At 56.2% G+C, this 14,671-nt stretch overlaps 7 protein-coding genes across 7 annotated transcripts; 4 read left to right on the top strand and 3 right to left on the bottom strand.

Annotated features, from left to right (window-relative positions):
* Positions 1 to 20: 20 nt before the first annotated feature.
* H257_02870 (hypothetical protein) lies at positions 21 to 557 on the bottom strand (the record flags this gene model as incomplete). Its single annotated transcript, XM_009826693.1, has 2 exons — positions 21 to 406; positions 464 to 557. 2 exons carry the CDS (start codon positions 555 to 557, stop codon positions 21 to 23), a joined length of 480 nt encoding a protein of 159 aa, XP_009824995.1.
* A 167-nt stretch (positions 558 to 724) lies between these two features.
* H257_02869 (hypothetical protein) lies at positions 725 to 3,474 on the top strand. The gene has a single exon (XM_009826692.1). It carries the CDS (start codon positions 1,799 to 1,801, stop codon positions 2,504 to 2,506), a length of 708 nt encoding a protein of 235 aa, XP_009824994.1. The 5' UTR covers positions 725 to 1,798; the 3' UTR covers positions 2,507 to 3,474.
* Positions 3,475 to 3,791: 317 nt separating this feature from the next.
* Positions 3,792 to 6,349, top strand: H257_02868 (hypothetical protein). The gene has a single exon (XM_009826691.1). It carries the CDS (start codon positions 5,269 to 5,271, stop codon positions 5,938 to 5,940), a length of 672 nt encoding a protein of 223 aa, XP_009824993.1. The 5' UTR covers positions 3,792 to 5,268; the 3' UTR covers positions 5,941 to 6,349.
* A 639-nt stretch (positions 6,350 to 6,988) lies between these two features.
* On the top strand, positions 6,989 to 9,927 carry H257_02867 (hypothetical protein). The gene is made up of 4 exons (XM_009826690.1): positions 6,989 to 8,157; positions 8,311 to 8,556; positions 8,620 to 8,746; positions 8,814 to 9,927. The coding sequence occupies exons 1-4, from the start codon at positions 7,009 to 7,011 to the stop codon at positions 8,885 to 8,887; spliced, it is 1,596 nt and encodes a 531-aa protein (XP_009824992.1). The 5' UTR covers positions 6,989 to 7,008; the 3' UTR covers positions 8,888 to 9,927.
* On the bottom strand, positions 8,767 to 9,934 carry H257_02866 (hypothetical protein). The gene is made up of 2 exons (XM_009826689.1): positions 9,463 to 9,934; positions 8,767 to 9,413 (listed from the first exon to the last, which is right to left on the bottom strand). The coding sequence occupies exons 1-2, from the start codon at positions 9,891 to 9,893 to the stop codon at positions 8,945 to 8,947; spliced, it is 900 nt and encodes a 299-aa protein (XP_009824991.1). The 5' UTR covers positions 9,894 to 9,934; the 3' UTR covers positions 8,767 to 8,944.
* A 196-nt stretch (positions 9,935 to 10,130) lies between these two features.
* H257_02865 (hypothetical protein) lies at positions 10,131 to 10,538 on the bottom strand (the record flags this gene model as incomplete). Its single annotated transcript, XM_009826688.1, has 3 exons — positions 10,131 to 10,355; positions 10,410 to 10,466; positions 10,521 to 10,538. 3 exons carry the CDS (start codon positions 10,536 to 10,538, stop codon positions 10,131 to 10,133), a joined length of 300 nt encoding a protein of 99 aa, XP_009824990.1.
* A 200-nt stretch (positions 10,539 to 10,738) lies between these two features.
* On the top strand, positions 10,739 to 14,660 carry H257_02864 (hypothetical protein; the record flags this gene model as incomplete). Its single annotated transcript, XM_009826687.1, has 11 exons — positions 10,739 to 10,769; positions 10,818 to 11,386; positions 11,444 to 11,876; positions 11,953 to 12,118; positions 12,235 to 12,607; positions 12,665 to 12,810; positions 12,879 to 13,149; positions 13,432 to 13,503; positions 13,566 to 13,773; positions 14,278 to 14,405; positions 14,523 to 14,660. The coding sequence occupies 11 exons, from the start codon at positions 10,739 to 10,741 to the stop codon at positions 14,658 to 14,660; spliced, it is 2,535 nt and encodes an 844-aa protein (XP_009824989.1).
* Between the last annotated feature and the right edge of the window lie 11 nt (positions 14,661 to 14,671).

Raw genomic sequence — 14,671 nt, 5'->3', positions numbered from 1 at the left:
AGCACCCACACTTCCGGCGCTCAACGGAACGACCCATCCTGCCACGCGAAATGCAAGTCAGGGACATCCGACAATATGGTCGGGGCAGCAAGGGCGGACGACGGTGCTTTCCGTCGCGGGGGGTTGGGAGTGGGAGGCTTGGGAGGCGGGGGAGGAGCTTGTGTGCGCTGCTTGGCGAGACTCACCCATGTGTCTGGTACGGCGCGAGGATTCATGCTTCGTGTATCGGAGTGTCGTTTGTCGGATGATCGGGAAGTCGTAGTCGCAGCAGGTTGGGTGGTGGTGGATGATGTCGTGGCAGCAGGACTTGTTTGACTGGTGTTGGATGCAAAGGGGATGAACGACGTGGATGATGGATGCTGGTGTTGGTGCTGCGGTTTGGGTTTGCCAAGGTCGTCCGCATGCCCTGACCAGAGCCGATTGGGCAGGGTGTCGATTTTCCTCTCCTAGGTGTCCATGCGACGCTGCATCTTGTCCAAGGCTTCATCCAGCCGACCGAGCGTTGTATCCACGCGCTCCAAGAACTCGCGCGGCGCCATGAGGTACATCACATCCATTGTGTTGAACATTGTGTTGAACATGCCCAGTGGAATCGTCCGGATAACGTTTCCACGACCCCCAACGGCCACCTTACTTGTTCATAATAGTTAACAAGTACCTGTGTTCAGAATATGTACTCTGGGGCATACCGTATTATAATTAAAGATTTCAAAAATATGCTATGTGAACTTGAAGTTTGTAGTATAAATTCAATTGATTGTATTTTATTTCGACTCAAGTCGAAATATCGCGTTGGCATGGCTAAGTTATTTTGAAATCCACTCATACTTTCGGGTGTGATTTGGTAGGTTTGTCGTCGTCGGCGGCGTCTGCGCGCTTCCGTTTCGACGCGTTCGCCGGCGCCAAGACCCTGGCGACTGTCGTGTAGAGGCACTCTTGGGCGTAATCAGGCTGGATTTGGTTGGAGCCGTAGCCCGCGACGTTGCCGTCGGGGTTGTTGTACATGAGCACGTCGAACGCGCGATCGAACACGACCATCACGTCGTCCTCGGACATCAAGTGCAGGCTCGACACGCCGCTTTCGACAAACATGTACGTATCGGCGATCCCAATCAGCGCGTCCATGACGTGGCGCGCAGACACGAGACGTCGCTCGGACACTGTATCCTCCGGTCCGAAATCGTGGGGCGTCAGGTGGCGAAACGGCCCAATGCCTTCCTCGTGGTCACCTCGGAACCACAGCTTCCACAGCACCTGCGACGACGTTCGAGGAAACTCCCAGCCTTCGGGCACCGCCCGTCGCTTGCCGTTGGCCCACGTGAACCTTCGACAGTGTTTGGCGTCGGCCATGGGGGGGGGCGCGCCCGTTTTCATGTCGGGCGCGGGGTCTATAGGTTGATGCCCTTGGGCCACCACCGTCGCCGGTTGCTGCTGAAGTTGTTTGTGTTTTAAGTTGGCCATTCGAAGCCGCTTGTCCACGGTGCAGCACTTGAGTAGCACCAGATGGGCCATTTGCTTATCCTCAAAGCCCGGTCGCGTGACCGATCCGTCGTCTTGGGCGCCCAGAAACAACGCAAATGATCGGTCAAACAAGGCCAAGCTGTCGGTTTCCGTCAGCGCCGCGACCGCGTCCTCCGACTCGACGAGGCCGTGCGCGACGGCAACGGCGGCCACCTGCTTGACCATCCGCTTGGCCACGGAAAACGTCTTTTGCTGCGTCGAGCCTTTGACGGATGTGACGTGTCGGACGGGGCCCACGAACGGTGGCACGTACGCGCCGTGAAAGTAGCAACTCCACATGTCTCGCACCGTGAGCATGGGCATCTCCCACGCCGACGATGTCGCAGAGGACGAAGGGGATGGGGCGGGGCGTCGCCTCGGGGTTCGCTCGTCATCCACGTCGTCGCTGTCGCCGCCGCCGGCCGTGGTTGTGTCGTACCCCGTCGCATTCGAATCTCCACGACTGAGCCATCCCCGGGGCCCAAACAACCGTTTCGACAATGTCAAGTACGTCAGTGACCCCCATTCCGCCAACGTCGCCGTCTCGCCGTTGGACGATTGGTCCGAGTCCCCCCCCATGACGACCAGTCGCAATGCGCGGGTGAACGCCGCGTCCAGGTCCTCCCGCGGCATCGCATCGAGATGGTCCACGGATGTAAACTCCAATGCCGCCGTCTCGAGGCGGGACATGACTGTCCGGGCGCAGCTGCACCGACGTTTCGATGGTTTGTCCCGGATCGAACTCGTCATGACGTGGCGCAACGCGGGCATGGAAGCTGGCGCCGACGGATCCCCTCGAAACCAAAACTGCCACAGCTCGCGACACGATACCAATGGGTACAACCACGTCGTACTCGTAGTAGTACTAGCCATCGGGGTAATCGCAGTAGGAGTACTAGTTCGAAGGAAACTCGTCGACGCGGACGACGTGGTTGGGGCGGCGGGGGGTGTCGGCGGTTGGATCGACCACCTCGAGGCTTTGGCAGGCATGGTCGACGCCAGCTGAATCAGGAACGAATTCGGCACCGAGTGATTGGGGGTTTCTGCTTGTGGAGTGTTGGCGGAAGGTTTGGCTTCCGAGAAAGTGGATGGGGGAAGGGGGGTGGGGGGGCTTCTCGAGGGGGTGGTCACGGGGCATCGCTGCAAGATTTTGGCAACGGCGAGGTAATTGAGCTGCACCGCAGTGTTGTACGTGAGGACTTCAAACCCAGGTCGAGCTAGCGACCCGTCGTGTGTTTGTTGGAGGAGGTGTCGAAACACTTGGTCGAATATGGTTGGGAGGTCGCGGCGCGGTAGAGAGGCCAACGCGGCCTCGGACACTGCCAGGCCCAGGTCGATGGCCATTTGAATCAGTGTTTGCATGACCAACGTGGCCCTGTCGAATCGATGCTTGGACTGCTGGTCAGACAACGAGTCGCGTAATGTCGAGTACGGCCCCACGTGATTGTCGCCGTGGAACCAACCATTCCAAAGCACGCGACAGGTCGTGGAGGGAAACATCCATTCCGGGTCTTCCTCTTCGGTTGACCATGACGACTGCGCGCGCGGGGGGCTCGTATGCTTCAACGTTGACGAGGATGGGTGTACGGTGGCAGCAGCGACAGTGACGTGCTCCTTGTTGGACGTGGTGGTGATTCCAGCTGACGACGGTGGTGTGGCTGTGGGTGCCGTCGCATGCTTGAAGGATGAGGATGCGTTCACGATGGCAATTGGAGAAGCATCGTGCTGCTGCTCCGTGACCACGGCTGCATTCTTACCCGCCAACGATTCGGTCAACATCTCCATGGCACTGCGGAGACCGGACGTGTCCTCCTGGAAACACCGAATGAACTTTATAGGAAGCGACTGGACCTCCTCTTCCAGTGCATCCAGGCGCCGACACACGCGCCGCAAAGTCGCGTCGATCGTGTGAAGCTTGGCGTCCATCGCAAACGCTGTCTCTCTGCCGCCGCGAGGTCCCGCGTTCGTTGCTGGACGAATTATCGTTTGTTTTGGCCAATCAAACGATGGAGGTCTCCGGTCATCAATTTCCCGCGTCCGTTTGAATGGATCAAGGCCGTTTTTGTGAAATATTGACAAATATTCGCAACAAATGAGGCAATCTGAGCGGCGAAATGCCCAATATTGTCGATTTTCTTCAAATTTCCCGTTTGTCCAAACCGAGCTGAGACATCTGATTGGTTAATATTCACTTCGCAAATGTATTATAGCCAATCCACGACAAGTAATTTCTGATTGACCAATGGGAGAGATTGGTGCCCGATTTTCAGACGGATGTCCAACAACGTTACTCGAGTATTAATATATACTAGTACTATTAATAGTATCTATATTGCCTTGTTTTCACGGAATCATAGCGCCATCATGGGGTAACTAATACTAGTATTCAACAATTAGGCGAGATGATTAGCCGCCTTCGCCGTTGTCGTCGTCGCTGCGCTTTCGCTTTTGATTGACAAGCATCGTATACACCTTGGTAAACATGTTGTTGCACGCGTTGTGTGGCAGCAAAGTGCTCTTGTCCACGCTAGTACTACTAGTACTAGTGTTGCCCATAAGCACACCAAAGGCCTGCTCAAACACAGCGAGACATTCATCCTTGGGCAGCGCGGGGATGCGGTCGGCCGACGCGACGATGCCATGGTCCACAGCCGTGTCAATCACCTTTTGCACCACCGCCGCCGCCTTGCCCCGGGTCTTGAGCACGTAGTGGTGCTTGATGTCGTCCTTGGTGAGCGTCCGGTACGGCCCGATGCCGTGCGCGTGGTCGCCCACGTACCACAGTTCCCACAGCGACCGGCAATTTGTGATGGGGAACACCCAATCTTCCGGTGCGCGGTGGAGGCTGCCGTCGGTCCAGGCAAAGTGGGGCGCCTTGGAGGACAGTCGTTGGGACGACGAGGATGGCGGAGCCGGTTTGGACGTTGCCGAGCGTCGCTTCCTGGGAATAAACCCAGGGGGGGTCGTGGATGGTTTGGACCCTCCTTCTGCTGGCGACGGCGTCGTGGGAGTCGTCGCTGCCGCCGCCTTTCGCATCGGGCGCAGGCGAGGAGTCGTGGTCGTGGTGGTCGCGTCGTTGAGATTGCTACCAGCATTCCGCAACGGCGCAGTGTCTGAGGTCGTTGGAGGCATCACCGACGGAGGCGGCAGCGGCGGTTCGTTGGAAGGATTCGCGGGGGCAGTTGACATGGCGGCGGCGACGGCGGGAGGAGGGGCGTCGTCGTTGTCTCCAAACACGAGGGGTTTGATGTCTGGCACTTGTGCGTCGTCCAACCGTGTCGACGCGAGTGGTTTCTGGGGCCCAACGAGGGGGGGGAGGCTAGGGGAGGGGGGGGACTGATGCTGCTGCTTGTCCGTGGATGGGACACCCAGCGACGTCGTGATGGCACATCGCAACGTTTCGGGCAAACTCTCGAGCATGTCCAGTCGACGGTGCATCACAGCGAGCGCGTCATTCACGACCATGGCTACCACCGACACGTTGTCTTCAAGGGCAATGTGGAGCACATTTGGAAGCCCTTGGAGTGTCGTTTCCAGCGGCTCTAGGCGAGATTGCAGCAGAGCATTCACATCCAACGGCGGGGACTCCTTTAAGCTGACCGTTCGAGCCAGTTCAGTCATGTGACGATTGAGCAACTCCTGCACCAGCGTTTGCAAATTCGTCGACGAGTTGGCCCATTGGTGGGGAAGGTCGTCCATGTGGGTGCGCAGACCTTCCAGCGGTCCCGCGAGGCGGTCGGTCGCGTTTTCGATGGACTTGAGCCGGTCATGCACGGAGACCATGGCCTGGTCCACGACATCGCCCACGTCCGCCGCCGCCACCACGTCCTTGATCGCATGATGCAGTCGCTCTGGAAGGAGCTGGAGCTGAGATTCCAGCGGCATGAATCGCCCGTGGAGCTGGTGCACCAGATCGTCTTCAATCAGGCGCTGCAACCGGTCCGGGAGGCACCCGACTTGCTTTTCTACGTTCTCCAATCGCGCGTGGATGTACCCGAGCGACTCGTCGTTCCCGTACGAACCGCGGCCGCCGTTGTAGTTGCCAAACTTGCCGCCGATGCCGCCCACTGCCAACGCGACGCGGTCGGGAAGGCTGCGGCCTTGCGATTCCAATGTTTCCAACGTCCGGTGCATCACCGACAGCGATTCTTCGGTCCGAGCCAGCATCGACGCATGGTGCCGCTGTGGGTCCAGGGAATGCACGTGCAGCGGAGACGACTTGTGGTCCATCAATCGACTTTGCAACTGACGCAGCAACGAATCCACGCGCTCCGGCAAGATCTTGACCTGCGTCTCGAGGGTGTCCAACCGACGATGTATCGCAGGCGTGATCTTGTCCGGGAGCGCCTGGGTCTGCGTTTCCAGCGACGCCAAACGCTCGTGGATATACCGGAGGGTGTCCTGCATGTTGTGCATATTGCCCATGGACGAGTCGTCTGACGCAGGGGACGTGTTCGGACGTCGCAACGTCGACGACGTCTCCATGGAGCCAAGGCGCCTGCGCATCTCGGTCGGTGTCTCGTACGACGAGCGTGAGATCTCGTCCTCCACAACAGGAGCAGGGCCACGGGGGCTGCTGTCGGCGGAATGTCTCTCGAGCGCGTCCATCCGGCGGTTGAACCGGTCAAACTTGTCGTCCAGCATGCGGAAGCGAGCGTCCTGTGCGTCGAGGATCAGCTCGAGCTTCTCGTCGATGGTGCGGAACATGGATTCCACAGATCTAGGGTGGTTCTCCGAAGGGAGGAGGGACGGTTGCTGCTTCATGGCGGCGATTTCGATCGCGCGGCGAAGGTCCTCCTTCCGCGCTTCCATAAAAATCCTCGTACCGAAATTCGATCGTTGAACTGGCACCCAAATAGGACTCAGATTCCGCGCTACTTTATTCAAGTGACGTATGTATCCGGATTCAAATCCGGATAATATGTCCATTGTCTGGCTTTTCGCGCCAAACAAGTCAATGCGTGAGGGATATGCCATGATCCAGGAACAGGCGGCTACCGGCGGCGTGGGTACAGTAGTGTAAGATGTATGCAACTCAAGATGACATCGAGCACAGCAATCTCCGTCACAACGGAAGTGATGGTGAGGAAGCGTTGAAAGCGATCTGCTTTACGTCAGGGATGTGGAGAACAGTCTACAGTCTGCTATGGAGGATCATTAGCACGAGTAAACTTCAAAGCTGGTCATGGCGTGCCATCACGTACTAGAACATGGAATGCGAACGAGCTAGCGGTACTAGTAATAGGAGGTCTTACGCAATGGCAAAGGCCCAATTGGAAAACCTCTTGACCAAAGCCCCTGCTATCCCTACTAGCAGTATCGACACAAATTCTTCCTACTTCAATCCATTCTACAGTTCTGCCAGCCAAACACAAGCTTGACACGTCTGGCATGACAGTAGTAGCGCTGCGATTTCTGAACGCATAAGTCGGTGAAACCCCCGTCTATAATTAGCTCATCCGTGGATACAGCATACCCCGACAAACGCAATACCTTTGCCTCGTTGTCATGTTGGTGCCGTGGCAACACCCCGACTCGACGCCGTACTCGTCCATCGACCAGCTCGTGTACTTCATCGACAAATATGCCCACACAGATCATCCGTCGTCCTTCCCAGCCCTCCATGCCTCGGCATCCACCAACGTGACCTTTCCCTCAAACGCTCCATTGGGACTCCGGTTCATTCAAGTTCACCGTCCATCGTCCGCCCAAATCGTTCTCGTCGACGACATCATCATCCCCAATGCGTTCAACCACACCGTTCCTCGCCATGCCCAACTCATGCGCATAAACGGCGTCGACGTCGGCCATCTTTCCGCGGCAGGCCTTGACCTTGTCCTCCGTGAAATCCAGCACCTGAAGCGGCACTGTGTGTTCTCCCCTCCGCCTTGTCCCATCAGTAGCTCACCACTTCATCATGGCTCTTCCACCGCCATCCCATTGCTGGATGTATCACCATCGCCCCATGATGATCATACAACTCCTTCGTGTTGGCTGCACTTCCTTGGCCACGCTGGTGAATCCTCGTTTCCTCATCGCACCCTTGCCATGCCTTGCCACGTCATGGACGTTGCGTGCGGTCCTCGTCATATTCTACTGCGCTCGTCCTCCGGCCGCGTGTTCTCGTTCGGCAGTGGCGACTCGGGTCGGCTCGGTCATGGCGACGTCCTCTCCCGACTGGACCCCACCCTCATCCAGGCCCTTCGGTCGCAAGTCGTGGTCGGCGTGGCTTGCGGCCGCGACCACTCGGCCGTCGTGTGTGCGTCCGGACTCGCGTACACATTCGGGTGGGGCGAAGGCGGTCGGCTGGGGGTCGGCCACGACGCCGGGGACGTCCTGTGGCCGACTCAAGTGGTGCTGCCCAACGCCGTGCGCGGCTTCCACCTCGTGGCGGCCGGTCGGGAGGCCACCGTGCTCGTGTCGCGGTGCGGCCGCGTATTTGTGTGCGGGTTGGCCCATGTCGGCCCGACCGCCCACGCGCTCCACTTGGCCCCGCACCACCTCGACGGATGCGACGACGAGAATGCTGGAGCAGGCGGGATTGTTAGCGTCAAGGCCGGCGACGCACACTGCGTGGTGCGCATGTCGGACGGCTCGTTGTACTCGTGGGGAGATGGCGCATCGGGGGCGCTGGGCCACGGCGACTTGCTGACCAAGGTACTACGGTCGTTCGTTATTTTAAGGCTTCCTTTATGAACAAACTGTGTCGAACTTGCAGTTTTAGGATGAATAGTTGGTGGCAGCGTCTCTCGACATAGTATCGTGAAGGACATGCGAGACGTATGTGGCGATAACGTCATGTACATGTAGGTCCACCCGACCAAAGTGCCAGGGCTGCCGTCCGTGCAAAAGGTGGTGTGTGGTGCGTGGCACACTGCGTGCCTCACAACGCAAGGACATGTGTGGGTATGGGGAGACACGATGGGATCGTCGACGTCGTCCCCGACGCGCATCGGGAACAAGAGCACTTCCATTGATGAAGACAACCCAGTGTGCTATCGTGATGTGGCGTGCGGAGGTGACGGCGCCATGTTCGTGCAGCCGCATGATCACACCGTAAGACATGTCTCGCCATGTTTGCGTGCAACTAGTCACTCAAAATGCTTGATGCATGTGCAGGTGTGGTCGTGGCAAGGCGACAACTCGGGCGAGCAGCGCACTGCCACACGCGTATGGCCGCCCGCGGTCACCAACGACAACGAACATGCCGCCACAACATACCAGGCCGCCGCCGCCACTCTGAAATGTACGTGTCGTATATGTTTGAACAAATCGTTTCGAACGCTGTTATGAAACGTTTCGAACGACCGTAGTGGACGCAGGCGGAGCTTACGCCGTCGTGCGGCAGCCCTGTCCCCTCAAACGCGGCAAACTTGGCCACGAATAGGGTCAATCACAACTAATCCATCATTCCATCATTCAACATGCATGAATATCTGCCGACTTATGACGAGTTCGACGGCGGTGTCGAGGGACGACCAGTGGTGGTGGAGGCAGCAGCAGCTTCTTCTCCGGCAGGCGCAAAGTCCAGGTCGTCGTCGTCATCGTCGGACGAGTCCGCGTCGGACGTCGCGTCGTCAGGGGACTTCCCGAGGTGGTACGCTTGTCGGTAGGCTTCCTGTTGACGTCGACGCGTTTCTTCCATTTTGAGCGCATTGTGCTCGTCGGACCACCGGCGAAAGAACTTGACCGACACGAACAGCCCTACGATCGCCACGAGCACGACCACGAGCATAAACTCGGTCGGTTCCTCCGACTGCTCGGCGAACATGCGGAATAGCGCGTCCGCCATGTGCTCCTCGGGTTCTGCGACTCCCAATTCATCAGGGACGGATCCGTCGAAGCATGTGACGCCTTCTGTGTCTGTCGATTTGCCTGGAGTGTACCCCATGGCCTTGCAAAACTCGCGGCCTCTAATGAGCAAGTTGGACAACGAAATGATGTTTCATGGAGGGTTCGTACGACGGAACGATGGAGTGCAGGGGGGAACAGATGAGGGCGTTCCCGTAGCATGGACTCAGCGCTTGGCTTCCATCGGGGGTGTAGTACTCGTCCTTGCACGCGTCGAACCAATCGTCGCACAGGTCGGGGCATATTCGTTCCAAGCGCCCTGTTCCCACAAACGGATGGCATGCAGAGCACGTCATTTCATCATGTAACGCTTGGCATTTTGAGTTGAACAACGCGACGATGGGCTCCATCACGCGTCGCTTCAATGGGATCGTGTGGGTCGCATTGCAGCAGCTGTTCTGCCAATACTTGGTGCAGTGGTCCAAGGACCGCTGCTTCTGCTGTCGGGAAGGTTCCGTGGGGTCGAACTTGATCCCTCCCGTGGATCGACACAGCGGTTGCGACGGCGTTGATGACGCTTGCTCTCGGCGGCTCCGACTCATTCGCACGAAATCAAATGGCCCTCTTGGTTCTGAGAACTAAAACTTGCCTGGCAATGGAAAAACCACCATCGCGTTTGATTAGATGGAGTTTAGCGTCCCGAATTTGAGATGGGGATTGGAGATGGGGATTGGAGATTTCTATATAGGTATTTTTCAATTCGATTTAACCCAAGAAACACGCTATACTCTTTGAAATTCCGGATGCTGATATCCGGACGAGATCTTCAACCGGCGCATTCACGGAGGAAGTTCGCATGAGTCAACCGCCGCGGCCGTCGGGGTCTCCACCTCCACGTCCTGCTGGAGCTCCCCCACCACCAAGACCAGCAGGACAGCCACCACCTCGTCCAACTGGCGCCCCACCACCGCGGCCGGCTGGCAGTCCACCTCCACGACCAGCAGGTTCACCACCACTGCGACCAGCGGGTGCACCACCGCCACGACCCGGTGGTCCGCCTCCACCTAGACCTGATGGACAGGTTGCTCCGCCGAAACCGACAAATTCCCCACCCAAACCTTCCCAAGCCCCGCCGCGACCTTCAGAGTCACCGCCAACGCTTTCTGGATCCCCGCCTAAACCAACTCAAGCCCCCTCACGGCCATCTGACTCCCCTCCGAAAATATCACAAGCTCCTCCTCGTCCATCGAACTCTCCTCCCAAACCAGTGGAATCACCGCCAAAGCCAGTAGAAGTGCCGTCAAAACCTCTCGACGCACCACTTCATGCGGCCCCACAGTCGCCCCCAAAGCCTGACAAACCACCCCCAGTGATTCGACCACCACCTGGCGCCCCTCCACCTGCCAATGTCATTTCAGCGTCGTCGCCCATTGCCCCACCGCCAGGCATGCCCCCAACTGCCATCGCCCCACCTGCAGGTACGTTTATTGCAATATCGCTTCATAACACAAGAATCACTGGCGCAGGTCCCCCGCCACCGAAAGGCGGCAGCCCCATCAAGCCGCCATCCGGGGCACCTCCTCTAAAACCCCCTTCAGGCGCACCCCCCATCAAGCCCCCACCGGGCTCCCCACCTCTCAAATCTGCTGCAGCTCCAGGGGGAAATCTGCCAGGTCCCCCAAGCGGGCCACCTCCAGGCCCCCCTGGTCCCCCGAAGGGCCCCCCGCCCGGTCCGCCTCCGGGGCCACCGCCTGTCGATCCCAACGACACCCCCTCCAAAACTGCGTTAACATCACCGGATGCTACGTCATTACCCGCCCGAACGTTGGTGAAAAAGGGCCGCTTGCACTTCAAACTGCTCGAAGCGAGGGGGTTAACTCGTCCTGGATCGAAGAAAGACGACGGCAAAAAAACATTCAAGGCTGACGTGTACTGCAAACTCAAGGTGGGCGCGACCACCAAGCACATCAAGGAGCTTAAAAGTCGCACGTGGAAGAAGAGCGGGCGGGACATTGGGTTTCAGGAAGAAGCGTTGTCCGTGAATTTGGACCACCCGGAGAACATGCTCACATCATCGCACGACTTGCTCGTGACGGTACGATCATACATGTGATCACGTCATGTTGTGGATCTCACATCATTTTTGACCTAGGTGGACTTGTGGGACGAGAATATGATTGCCGACGAGTTGCTGGGGACGTGCGACGTGTCAGTTCTTCGGTTTCTGGACGGCCACACGCACATGCAGACCGTGCCCCTTGTGCACATCAAGACGAGGCTTCCAGCGGGGGAAGTGGACATGGAGTTCCGCCTAGACATTGCCACGCCCGGCATGCTCAGCATCATTGTCATGGAGGGGCGAAATCTGAAGAACATGGAGCTCGTGGGCAAGCAGGATCCGTACTGCAAGTTTGAGCACGGCGCGGCGCTGTCCAAGCGGACGAAGACCATCGACAAGGGCGGCACGCACCCATACTTTGGCGAAGAGGAGCTTTGTTTCTGGATCACGAGCGAGTCGTGGGTCACCGATATGGTTGTGCGTGTCTTTGACGAAGACGTTGGTAGCGACGACTTTATAGGCGAAGGTCGGTCGAGTACATATCATATTGTGTACACGAGAGTCAAAGTCATGGGGGGGTCGATCTATGTGTATTTCATTAGGGTCGTTTTCCGTGCTCACGTCGATGCAAGTGTGTGGCCAAGGGGCGGCGGACGTGGTGCTACCCCTCACAAACGGGGGTAAATCGGCCGGCGAGTTGTTTTGCAAAGTCCAGTTCTTTCCCGCGGGGCATTTAACATTGCATTGCATCGCCGGGCGTAAACTACGGTGCGTGCGTACATGCGTGCATGTAGGCATTCCAACAAGGACAATACAATACTCATGTGTATAGTTTCCGTGACCCCTCATTGGTATATATATATATATATTGAAATATGGGCTAGTGATGTGGACACGGTGGGGCGGCAAGATCCGTACTTGAAGCTGACACTGGAAGGCTCGTGCATCAAGTCTGTGATGCGGACGCAGATCGACACGGACGGAGGCAAGGAGCCCGAGTGGAACCAAATGTTCGAGTTCGACGTGGTGGATCAGTTTACGATGGTCGTCGAGTGCTGGGACCACGACGGGATGGGGGACGATGACTTGATCGGTGAGGCCTCGGTGTCCTTGTTGCCCGTGTTCCGCTACGGGTACATCGACGAGTGGGTACCCCTGACGTTCAGAGGCAAGTTCGGGTCGTCTCAAAAGGCCGGCGAAGTGCATTTTGAGCTGTCGTTTGTGGCAGTTCACGGGATTGGGTACCCCCAGCACCAGGTACGTAAAGAAGTACTAGTAGAAGGTACATATGTGAGGTTTTGACGTGGGTTGTAGGTGGGAATGGACACGTTTGACGAGAAGGAGCGCTTGACAAAGGACACGGCGCACTTGCGTGTGAAAGACGACGCGCCCAAACCCATCGAAGTGGTGCCGTCGCATGTGCTTGTCCAGCAGGCCAAGACGGCAGCGGCCCCTGACAAGTTCGTATCATATGACGTGATCGCGACCACGCGAGATCTCATCGTGACATGTCACACAATCTGAGTAGCAAGAGCGAGTTTTCCGAAGACGACGTCCTTGGCGCGTTCAAGTTCATCGACTTGGACAAAAACACGTTCATCGGGGCCGCGGAGATTCGGCATATTTTGATCTGCATGGGCGAGCTCATCACGGACGCCGAAGTGGACGAAATGGTGCGCATGGTGGATCGGGACGGCGACGGACAAGTGTCGTTCGAGGAGTTCCGGAAGCTCGTGGTGCACCCGGACCCTGGGAGCATGGACTTTGGCAAGGATACTGATGACGTGGCAGTCACAGAGGTACGTTGAAGTTGAATGCTACTACTATGGATACCGTCCTCGGACGTTGAAGTCCAATCCTACTCTTGATAACGTCATCCGACGTTGAAGTTGAATGCTACTACTATGGATACCGACCGTCCTCGGACGTTGAAGTTCAATGCTACGATTGATAACGTCATCCGACGTTGAAGTTGAAGTCGCATCCTACGATTGATAGCGTCATCCTACGTTGAAGTTGAAGTCGCATCCCCTACGATTGATCACGTCATGCTCAACAACGTACAATATGGTATGCGTTAGGTGTACCGCCGCGAAGACATTGTCACGGACGACGACCGCAAGCGCGAGATGGAGGTCAAGATGCAGAAAAAGGTGATTGATACTCTTCATATATATATATATAAATTGTTTGAATTGTATATGTACACAATCAGGCACTCGTGGACCGGTTCATTGGCGACAACAACATCACGCTGGACATGCTGCGGCGGGTATTTGGCCGGTTCAAAAAGTCCGACAAGGCCGGCTTGAGCTTTGAAGACTTTTACACGCTATTTGAGGTGGAGCCCGTGGGCGAGTACAGAAAGCTCCATGCGTTGTACGCTGGCGACAAGCTCGCAGATATTCGAGAGATTCTCCTGGGTATGGCTTGTTATCATGATTTTTGCATGCTGTTCAATATAGAAGAGAAATGTATGAAGAGTTGAATTGTTGTGGATTCGGTACAAATTTCCAGACCCGTCGAATCGAATCGACGCTATTGGCTAATCCAACTTTGATTGGCTCTTCCAAAAAGGACAAGTATAGTCAGCCAATCAGAACATTCCAGCGTGTTTTTCAATATTGATTCGACAAACCGCGCTAATGTTGAAAGTTTATAGCAAATATTCACAATATTGTCAATTGGATAGTACAAATTTGGGGAGGGGGTGCAATCGATCTGATTGGTTGAATTTCATTGAGAAAGTTTGATTGGTTGATAATTTTGAGCTCATCTGAAGTAGCCAATCAAATCGATTTAAATTCCAACGAGAAACCACGCCACAACACGAAATTTCACTCGAAAGCACAATATTGCTTTGTGTTAAATATAGTTTTAGTTCGTTGCTCGGGAATATTCTGACACGTGTGTGTGTGGGTCATTAGGCATGAGCAACTTGCTCGAGATTGACAAAACTATGAAAGCCCAGTTTTGTTTTGAAATATACGACGACGACCACAACGGGTTCATCACCGAGGACGAACTTGTGAATATCCTCAAGGCTACCCACATGGTACAGCTTATATAATTCTGTCGTAGCCATCCATTGGATTTATGCACATATATTCGTTGTGTGGAGACTAATTACTATAAGAGATTGAAGCAGTGAAATGACTTTACTGTTCCTTAGACCACGGAGGCGAATGTGCTAAAAAAAGCCAAGACGATCTTGAAGCAAGCCGATTCCGACGGCGATCACAAGATCAACCTCGACGAATTCCACGTGATTTCGAAAAAGTTTCCCAACATTATTTTCCCGCACGTTTAAAAATCAAAATT

The sequence above is a fragment of the Aphanomyces astaci genome (assembly GCF_000520075.1).
Source record: "Aphanomyces astaci strain APO3 unplaced genomic scaffold supercont1.5, whole genome shotgun sequence".
Classification (NCBI taxonomy): Eukaryota; Oomycota; class Saprolegniomycetes; order Saprolegniales; family Verrucalvaceae; genus Aphanomyces; species Aphanomyces astaci.
This window is presented reverse-complemented; position numbering and strand designations above follow the sequence as displayed.